The 10,992-nt window shown below is 36.1% G+C and overlaps 1 protein-coding gene across 1 annotated transcript; it reads right to left on the bottom strand.

The window, feature by feature from the left end:
* Positions 1–513: 513 nt before the first annotated feature.
* Positions 514–10,110, bottom strand: rdh8a (retinol dehydrogenase 8a). The gene is made up of 6 exons (XM_077213499.1): positions 9,804–10,110; positions 5,911–6,072; positions 4,361–4,540; positions 4,055–4,148; positions 1,453–1,636; positions 514–1,312 (listed from the first exon to the last, which is right to left on the bottom strand). Exons 1-6 carry the CDS (start codon positions 9,913–9,915, stop codon positions 1,085–1,087), a joined length of 960 nt encoding a protein of 319 aa, XP_077069614.1. The 5' UTR covers positions 9,916–10,110; the 3' UTR covers positions 514–1,084.
* Positions 10,111–10,992: the final 882 nt, after the last annotated feature.

Genomic DNA, 10,992 nt, shown 5'->3' with positions numbered 1-10,992 from the left:
TTCAGTTGATATAAATATATTTAATATAAAGTGTTTATATTAAAGTAAATTTAATAGTATTTTTGTACTTGACCACGGGGGCGGAAAACCTAATTACAAAGACATGCGCACTTACTAGACCATCTCATTCTAGCATTCGGTGCTGAGAGAAAGTCTAGCATAGGAGCCTTAGAAGGATTGGACTAGAAAGGATACAGCTTTCCAATTGAGAAGCACCCATAGTAATGACAGCACAGATCTTAGTCAAGACTATTCCTCTATGTGCTATTTCTTAACTCTGCTAATGTACTCTGTCGCCCTCTGCTGGTTAAAATGAGAATGTCTGGCAGTCTGTCCTTGGCTAATATTGAGTATCCTGAGGCCACAACAGTAATGTGTTTAAGGCAGTTCCCCTCTGTTGAGTGGTGTATTCAGTGTTTAGGTTTTTCCTAATTAAAGGAGCAGAATTAAGGTAAATTAATCTGGCACGAGAAAAAAAGTTTGAAAAAAAGTTTGAACAGGAAAGACGACAAGTGAAAACTACATTTTAATACGCTTCCAGCCTTGAGCAAAACGATCACATTACATTGTTATTTAGGTTCAAAATCAGCACATCTTTAAATAAAGCTTTAGGACCACCTAAATGTTCAAGTTAATTCAAATAAAAAACATAGACTTAGCTTATAAAAGGAGAAAAAATGGATTTTAAACAGATAAGACATCAAAGACATTTCCATGTACGTCGTTAGTACAAATAAAGGCAGCCATGTGATTATTTTTCACTTGATTGTGAACATGGTCTGTTCATTTTTACAGACTAAAATGCTTTGTAATTCACAATTATGGAATAACATAACCAACCTACTCTTTTAAAACATCTGTTGTTACTAAGCAACTAAGTTGTTCCGATGAATAGAGTTGCTAGCATTAATACAACAATACATGTGCATGTTTTAAAAATCCAAATCAGCCTTTTGTTATAATGTGTTTTAATGTGGAATACTCATTTGAGGTATTGTATTATCCCGCTTGTTGCATTGAGTTGTGTCCTATTCTGCTGTAAACTGAGGGAAGTGTGAGTGTGTGCGTCTCACTGCTGCCCTCTTCAGTCAGGAGAAATGGTGCGTCTGCGCAGACAGTTGCATGTCAGGCATTTGAGGATGCTCATGGTAATGTGCATAAGTGAGCCAAAATTAAAGAGCAGATTGTAAAAGGTGTGCACTGAAAGTCCTCCAGTCTCATCCGCGTATTTCATGGCCACAATGGGCGTGTAGAGGTTGTTGGTCAGATTCCGGAATCGAGGTCGGCTGGATTCAATCACTTTCTTGGTGCACTGGAACAGAAAATGACCAAAATGCATGGAGAATTAAAAGAATGCAAAGCATTAAGCAGCATAAGCAAATTGGAGATAATTGTTTTCAATGCAATGAATTCATAGGGTTCATATGTGTGCAGTCAAATGGTGGCACATACTTTAGCGATGTCATCAGGTTTTTGTCCCAATGCCTCAAAGATATCGATGGATGATGGAATGTACACATCCTTGAAGTATCTGACTGTGTCTGCGTCTGCTCCAGGATATTCCATCTTGGCCACTTCTTCCATCATCTTGGTTTCAAACTCTGTATGGACTGGGCCTGGTTCGATCATAGACAGTCTGGGAGTACAGAGGGAATGTTACAGTACATTACAACGGAAGCACTCTTTACTGCCAACAAGATGGACTATAAGCAGCCTGTTTACACCATGTCTGATGAGTACAACAGTTGTTTTAGTGGCATGTTAAAAAAATCTATAAATTTTCTAGAATTAAGTCATAATTCTGCGCATAAAGTACCCTGCTGACCAAGACAATATTCACATGCCTCTACATATAGGCTGAGATATTTCCATTACTTCTGCTGTAATTATGACAAAGGTGCTCGATATAAAACTTTTTTATAAACAGAAACTGTAAGCATTGATATATTAAATTAATTAACTCCAACACTTTTTGTGTGCTCTTGGTTGAGAACTGCATTATTCTAACATTAATGCTAAAGCGTTAGCCTCAAAACGTTATGATTTCATTCTCCAATTTTTTTTTTTATTTGCTGGGAAAACAAATCCGTTTTCATCTTGGATCATTGCAATTTGATATTTCACTAATATTTCCATTGTTTTGAGGTCCTGTCGCTATATTTCCCTCCCAGCGGAGGTCCGCACAATACTTTTTTTTAAAGCCGTAGTGATTTGTAAAAAGAAAAAATCCTAAACACTCAAAATAGTCATCAAAGACGAGAATTCTGGGCCCCAAGAGCCAAAGCAGTGATGTCTTTTACCAATAGAATTTTTACCAATATTTACCAAAAAAAGTAAATATTTCTCCCAACTGGATAGGAATATAAAAAGGTTAGATCAGATGTTTTATCAGGCTATTAATCTTTTAATTATTTCATCATCTAATTTTTTTTTTACATTTAGACACCTATGTGTATGGCACAGAAGGTAAGTTTACATGTTAGTTTATCTCTTAAGAACCGTATGGGCCATTTTTACATTTTTCTCCAATTAATAAACAACTAAAAACAATGTGCATAATCTATAATCAAAACTCTCATCATGAGCACAAAAAGTTAATTTTTTTTTGTCTTCCTTTGCCATCTCTAAACATTTTTCAAAATTATAAGTGTTTATTATGAAATAATTTTAATATGCTTATTAATAAAGCTAAATGTATGGGGGAAAAAAACATCTAAAGGCACCATGCGTTAACTTGTCACAAACCTGGTTTAGAGTCATGTGTATGACAGATAACAATAATTGTATTTTCTGCATTCTCGTTTTCTGCAGGGTTTTAGCAAAAGTATCCATTTCGCTGCTCATGTTGTTTCTGCTACTGTTGTTAAAATAACCACGTCATCTGCAGCTCTTAATGTTGCGCTTTATGTCTTTAGCGGGAGAGAGATGCAATGCGCACAGAGCATAAAAGGACTTGAATGAAGCTTGTTTGGCTCCAGATAACATTTTTTAAGATGTAGCGTGAAAAATCATTACCATGAACGGCCCTGAGCTGCTCCATTGTTTTGACGCGCTGCTCACTTTAAATTGTAGAAGCGGTAAAATGGCGCAATTATGTCTCGTAGTCTGCATGGAACCAAGCCGGGGTCTGCAACCGAACTGTGGTTTGCCATTTGAATACCACTGCTTTAAAGGGATAGTTCACCCAAAAAAAAAGTATTTGCTCAGGCCATCTAAAATGTAGGTGACTTTTTTTAGTTTCAGCTAAAAATCTTCTTTACATTTCTACTAAAGAAAAAAATACACCAACATCTTGGATGGCCTGACGGAGAGTAAATTGCCAGCAGATTTTCTTTTTGGCTGAACTTTCCCTTTAAGGCAAATAATTTCACTTGGCGCAGGCGGGCATCTTTGAAACGCCTCTCGGTAAGCTATTTTAGTCATGCGCAGGTGCAGCTCCTATCTCTTTGAATGGGGAAACATCAAATCCACCAAACTTAAGATTAAATTTCATATATGAAATCACCAATGCAATATGACAACTGTTTCATAAATTTAGTTTCTAAACACATTCAAATCATGACAAAAAAACTAAGTTTTTCAGGCTGGACCAGCTAATGTGCATGTGCAGTCATAAGGCCAATTCCCATCACACTGACAGACGGCAACGCACACTTCGTCGGGTTTCGTCGGATCAGTGTGCTGTTGGCGTTGAACCCTGTTGAACAAGCTGAATCGGATTTAGAAAATCTGAAAACCGACGTACTGTAATCTGGTGACTGTCAGCTTTGGCCTGCTTCTGTCGGTGGAGTGTACATTTGGCATATAAGCGCCCATCTCAGAACACAGACTGTTTCTTTTACAACTGGAGCATCTGACTTTTTCCAATTGGCTCTTTTATTTAGAAGGCAGTACTTATTCCGCCATATTGCGCGTTGCACTTTCTCCCATTCATAGTAATATGAGTGCATTGCCTTCGCATATCTAAAGTCTTTTGTTTTCTTCACGTCTTTAATGCAGAAAATTCAGACTTAATGTCAATTAGCCCTCAACCATAAGACTTCAAATCACTTACTTGACATTAAACTTCAGCAGCTGCACAGCCATACTCTCACAAAAGCCCTCTATGGCGAACTTAGAGGCCGTGTAGACATCATTGAATACCACACCTGCAGATGAGTTCAATAGAGATATATTCAGTGATAATTTCATTGGTCTGCTGCCCTCCTATTGTGGCTCAAACCATGCGTGGCATTTCTTTCCGTCACAATGCTCTACAACTAAGTGCATAACTCTGAATGTCTCTATTGTTGATCTGACTGTCGAGCATTCAGCAATGTGACACAGAAGGTTTCAGTCAGGCTCGATGTGTCCGTCTTACCCTGCAGACCCATTACGCTGCTCATGACGATAATGTGGCCGCCTCGCCTCTTCTTCATGTCTGGCATGACCTCTTTTATCATACGCACTGTTCCGAAGAAGTTGGTCTCAAACACTTTCTTCATCTCATCCATACTGATGCTCTCCACAGGTCCCAGCAAACCCACTCCTGCATTATTAACTGGAAAATCAGACAGGAAACATGGATGGTTATGGACTTGACTGGTCCCTGAGGCACTAGGCCAGTATTGATCTATTGTGAGCAGCACTTATCATTCAAAACATGCTTATTATAGATTCTAGCAAACTCATGTCTGTGGTCATTGTAGTACTCTATCTATTGTACTGTATCTCTGCTGAAATGTTCAAACAGGCAGGAAAAAAATCTGTTCAGTTTGTATAACGCCAATCCAAGCCTAAACCAAATCCTATTAAAGTTAATGCGCCTAAGTCTGAACAGTCAAATAGGATTTGGTGCATGTGTAAAACCCACACACATGCACCAAATTTAGTAGTCATGTGACGCGTTTATATAACAGGTGTTTTGTCAAGAATAGCAACAGTGAACCCTTGTAAAAAAAAGAAGTGCGCTTAATTGTTTTGAATGTGAATTTGTAGTCTACTTCAAATCTTAAAAGTATATCATATATATCTTTAATTTTTATAAACACTGTAATTGCAGATGATAATGAAATAAAAGGCCACTTAAAGAGAGTACACTTTCATATGTTTCTAAACACAAAGCACACCTTTAAAAGTGTACTTTGTAAAAAATGTCAAGCATTACTTTAAAGAACAATTTAAATCATTATGTTTTAATAATTTTTTGTCGTGCTTTAAAGAAGTATACTTATTTTGATGAGTTGACTAACATACTAAAGCACATGTAAAGTACGTGATTATGATTTTAACTGTAATGTGTAATTCAATATTACTTTTAAAGTTAATATAATGTAATATAATTGATCATTACAAATGTGTAATTACAAATATATTTAAATACATGACATATAAGGTTCAATAGAAATGACATTTAAAGTATATTTTAGTTTACTGCTTGCTTGTACATTTGGCAATACACTTTAACCATATAGAAGTATAAATTACAAGATGTACTAAAGTAAAAAAAAAAAACACTCTAAAGTTCGGCTAAATGCTTATAATATAAATTTAAAATATCATACACTTTAATTTATTTGCGATTAACACATGCCCGAAAATATTACTCAAAATAACCGCTCATTTTAAAAGTATGTTAAAGTGTACTTCTTTTGCACAAGGGAATGCGTGTCTTTATGGGCACGTTTAGGATGTAAAAGACCTCAACGCATGTTAAATGAATCCCTTAGCAAACAGTTTGATGTTTGAACTGTCCTAACTTGCACATATTTACAGTAGACTTTTCACTCTTTTCACAACCCCCAAATCTAATCCTGCTGCATATAGCTTGCAGTTCATCAGCCCATCTAAAAATAAAAAATAAAATAAAAAAATCGGATTTCCCCTGCAGTGTGAACAAAGCCAATGAGGTCAAAGGCATCCTGCACTCACTGAGAATGTCGATGTGGCGGTCCTTTACACTGTCAATACACTGCTTGACCGAGTCATCACTACACACATCCAATGCCAGCAGTGTCAGGGTCTTGCCGTACGCGTCACCCGCTGCTTCCACCAGCTGGTCCTTCTTTTTCAGGTTTCTCATAGTGGCAATAACTTTAAGACAAGTGACAGAGAACAAGCATGTCATCAACAAAGCATTAATCACTCAAAAGTTCAAGCCTAATATCTACAATGGGTCTCACTGAGAGGTTTTAGATGCTGTGTTCTAAATTCAGAACAGTAGATTGCAGTTTGATTGAATTTGGTCCCTTTCATAACATATATGCTGACCCAAACAAACACTCAGTGTAATCAGTGGTGTGTGTTGCTTAATTAAACTGTGGCTGAAAGATAAGCTGAAGAGATTAACATTTTAATGCACTTTGCACTTTGAACACATGAGGGACACTGACCTAAATCAAGCGCCCATCCCAGATTTAATAATAAGCTTGCTGAACATTTTTCATCAAAAATTATCAGTTTTAACTTGATGAAAACATTATCCAGTCCACTCTGGTGTCAGTGATCTGTGATTTTTACCACCTTTCCATATTATAGGTTGATATGATTCACTGTTCTTCATGGGTGGAATCTTCCTAACGCTAAACCTAAACAGCTCCTTGCAATTCTCAAGAAATGTTTAGTTTTTTTGTTCTGTGCACACTGAATCCTTTTAATGCACCAACTCTCTATATTTACTTATCAAAAACTGTTATAAACAAATCCAATACCATTCAAAGGTTTGGGATCAGTATAATCGTTTTTTTTTTTATCAATACTTTTATTCAGCAAGGCTGTATTAAATTGATCAAAAATTACAATAAAGGCTTTTGTAAAGACATTGTTTAAATGAAGACTGGAGTGATGATGCTAAAACATTCAGATTTGATCACAGAAATAAATTATATTGTAAATTCTATTAACATAGAGAAAACAGTAATTTTAAATTGTAATAATATTTCACAATATTACTGTTTTTACTGTATTTTTGATCAAATAAGAGACTTCTTTCAAAAACGTTTAAAAAATCTGATGGACCCCAAACTTCTGAATGGCAGTATATATTTTTCTAAATTGTAGTAAATATATATATATATACTTTTTTAAAATTTTCTTTAAAAAAAATCTTTTTCTATATTTTCACAAGTTTCTTTTTCGCATATTTTCTAGCCTGTACCTCTCTGAACAGTCACTTTGTTGTATTCCTCATTTGTAAGTCAAATAAAAGTGTCAGCTAAATGAATGCAGACAATATTCAACTTCAACGCTTACATCATAGGCTTACTTTTCGTCTTTGACAATGATATATATTATTTCTGCTGTCTCTTTCTCTGTGGCATTAGCACATCTTCAGTACATTGAGGTTTGATTTGCTGATCAAATCCTGTCTGATTTAAAGATGAAGTCAAGGATCCTCCGTAGCTTTTTTAAGCGCCATCCATTCAGTCTGTCAACAGACAGCATCCCTGATCAGTCAAAGCCCAGCTGCTGGTGAAAAGTGCCAGTAAACATGCGGAGACCGTAATGCATCTGTAGGGTGATGATGGAAAGACACAGCTGCTGGGAAATCTGCATTCCTGTCTTCTCAAACTAGATTTGACTTGTATATAAAGAATAAGCTGTACTTGATGAGAGGAGAACTTAATTCTTACGGCACACAAGGCATGTGGGGCCAAACTAGGCCACAACATAAATGTGTTTACGAGAACAACCGCCTCATTGTTAAAGCTGTTGTTTTAAGACTTGAGGCCGATTAAACATTCTTGAATGAGCCACCCTCAATTATAATTGGTTTTTTTTGTGGGGGGGCTTCTTTGAAGTTGGCATATTTCATTGCTCCTCATTATAACCAGAACCAATTGGAAAAGGATTTTATTTTTCTTTTGGAAAAATCCACTGTTGCAATGCTCTTAGAATGGTAACAAAGTTAAAATTGAATTAATTTAAAAGATGAAAAAGAATGAAAGATTCTTTCCTTTTAACTTCTTCATTTCAACTTTCTTAAAAGCCTCCCTTTCGTGTTGTAAAACAAGGGGTTTGTAGCGATACTGCAGGAGGTCCACCAATCTTTAAATAGACTGCCCGGCCAAAAAAAGTCACTGTTTGGATTTAAATAGGCAAATGCTTAAGAGATCCAGTCTCTTAAGCATTTGCCTATTTAAATAATACGTCCGATTAAACATTCATTAAACATTCATAAACATTAAACATTATTGCAGTGATTATTATGTTTCTAGCATGTAACTGTATATGTTTGGTATCGCTTCTTCAAATCCTAATAGATGAAGTGTGTACCTTTTCATTTCTTTAACAACCATGTTGGATGACACATCACATCACAACATTTATTTCCATCAAGAGGTGCATACATTTTTGGTCAAGATCTTGTATTGTCAATGCAAGAGTCCAGCTCTCTGTAAAGTCTCCTCCAGCACATCCCAAAGACTTTCAGTGAAGTTCTGGACTCATGTACCAATTCATGTGTGAAAATTATTATTCATGTTCCCTCCCAATCATTCTTTCACAATTTAAGCCCGATGAACCATTGTCATCCTGGTATATGGCCATGATGTGTGTTCCTATACATGGTTATTTAAGAAATGAAAATCTACACACTCCATCAATTAGGGTTAGAAGAACTGATGCCAAACATATAACAAAATAGAAACATATTAATCACTTCAATAATGATCCAGTCATAGACTCCCAAGCATTTGCCTATTTAAATCCAAAACAGCGACTTTTATTTGTTGTTTTGACCGGGCAGTGTATTTAAAAATGTGTTCAAATCACAAATAAATTTATATATAAATTTAACCAAATATAAAGAAGCGAAGTTTCATTGTCTTGCCCACATTAAATGCATTCAAATGTAATGTAGAAGTACATGACTCATCAATGTTTACAGTAAGCACCATAAGTATGTAAATACATTAAAGGGATAGTTCAACCAAAAATGAAAATACTTTTGTCATTTACTCACCCTCATGTTATTCCAAACCTGTATGAGTTTACAAAAGAAGATATTTTGAAGAATGTCTTTAACTAAACAGAAGAAGAAAGAAATTCATACAGGTTTGGAACAACTCGAGGGTGAGTAAATAATGACATTTTTTTTAATGGAAACTATCCCTTTAATGTGCTACTATACACGTCATTATAGGCCAGGCTTCATCTCTCAATCCACCAAGTGTCTGAAAAAGGTTGAAGACCCCCGGTGCAAACCATTTGATTGACATTAATGAGTCTCTGGATGTAGCAAAGTAGGAGATAACAAATGTCCAATGGTTTTGCCCTGCTCATAGAGTGCAGATGAAGTCTTCAGAAGACCCTCGCTTTAGAGCCCTCAACTTGTACAGGTCTCAAACTTTGTCCCTCTCCCAACACTCATTCCAGTGTGTGAACTATTGGCGCATTAGACACGGCACTAAACCAGGGCAGCGGTCTACAATTCACAGCCATAAAGAGAGCTTTGTACTGGAGAAGTCACTTGAAAGAGAACTGGCAGTCTCTTTATGATCTCCGCCTGGCAAGCGGTATCCTCGCGGAGCCGTACCCTGGAAACTGCGCTTTCACATGATAATAAAGACCCTTTGGGTTCAACTAGAGAAAAGTGAATGTATAATCTTGCGGTTCGGATGAAGACACAAACTAATGCAAACATGTACAGCGCGTTATGTCATAAAAAATACCCAACAGCTGCGTTCACAAAGTAAGACATAGGCTATCGGCTAGAAGCATGTAAACTTCTAATATCTACAACTTCTGAAACACGTTTAAACGAAAACCCAAAACGTTCTATAGACGTGCGAACGCTGAATTAGAACGCAAATGAGCGCGTTTACCATGGTAACGGTTGTGTTCGTCTCTGGCCAGCAGCACGGCGATCCTCAGTCCGATCCCAGAGGAGCAGCCGGTGATCAGCACCACTTTCTGCTCGCCACGGCCACTCGCCATGGCAACTCCTGTCAGTCTCAGCTGGATCAGAGGACTTGAACAAACTTAAAGCGGATAACGCAACCCGGCGCTCATGTGAGCGGGTTAAGCGGTCACATGGCAGACAGAAAATCGTTAACGCGCATCAGCGTTTACTGTACTGCTTTGAAAAACAAACAGATTAACACAGTGTGATGCATCGCGGGCTGTGGGCGCAAAGGGGAGAGAGGTGTGTGTTTGGGGAGGGGACGGGGGTCTGAGGAGAGGGAAAATAAATACATCAATCAACAATCAATTACAGCCTAAACAAGTTTAATTAAGTTAATGTTAAAAGTTAATGTTAGTCTGTGTGAGCATGGTTTTAAAACGATGATTGCACAACAAAACACATCCTATATATATAGAAGCATAGCCTATATATATATATATATATATATATATATATATATATATATATATATATATTAGATAAAAATAATTATATATTATATTATATTAGGTAACACTTTATTTTAAGGTGATGTTACTACATGTAGCCTACTTACTACAGTAGTAACAGTAAATTATGTAGGCCTATAATTATTGTAACTTATAACACTTTATTTTAAGGTGACGTAGGCTATGCCTACACATTACTACATGTTCAAACTATAGACATAACTGTAAATTATGCATAATTACAAGCAACTAACCCTGAACCAAACCTTAACCATAACCGTAACTCTATAAGTACATGTAGTTAATTAATATTACTCAGTACTTATTTGAGTAAGTACAGTACACTGTAAAATCACCTTAAAATAAAGTGTAACCATTATATTATATTATATTATATTATATTATATTATATTATATTATATTATATTATATTATATTATATATCCAGCAAACTTTCAAAAGGTTTGGAAAATGGGTGGAGGGATATATTATATTGACATTTTTTTGTTTGTTATTAATGGTTATAATTGAAGTGAATTTGGTTTTACTTTACCATCCTCGACTTGTAGTTGCTGATTGTACTCGTGATTATTCAGTTTTTTAAGCATATTTGTTGGATATTGCACTCTAGTGGTCTATTTTGACACAGAGGACGACTTT

Source organism: Siphateles boraxobius, unplaced genomic scaffold (assembly GCF_051911475.1).
Source record: "Siphateles boraxobius isolate OS27281-9 unplaced genomic scaffold, OSU_SipBor_1 66, whole genome shotgun sequence".
Taxonomy (NCBI): Eukaryota; Metazoa; Chordata; class Actinopteri; order Cypriniformes; family Leuciscidae; genus Siphateles; species Siphateles boraxobius.
This window is presented reverse-complemented; position numbering and strand designations above follow the sequence as displayed.

Excerpts from the sequence above, each read along its gene's own strand:
- rdh8a (XM_077213499.1), bottom strand. The coding sequence starts at position 9,915 with ATGGCGAGTGGCCGTGGCGAGCAGAAAGTGGTGCTGATCACCGGCTGC. Across the intron at positions 1,637-4,054 it reads CTGCTGAAGTTTAATGTCAA|ACTGTCTATGATCGAACCAG; the intron begins GTAAGTGATTTG and ends CTGTACTCCCAG. Across the intron at positions 1,313-1,452 it reads AACCTGATGACATCGCTAAA|TGCACCAAGAAAGTGATTGA; the intron begins GTATGTGCCACC and ends TTTCTGTTCCAG.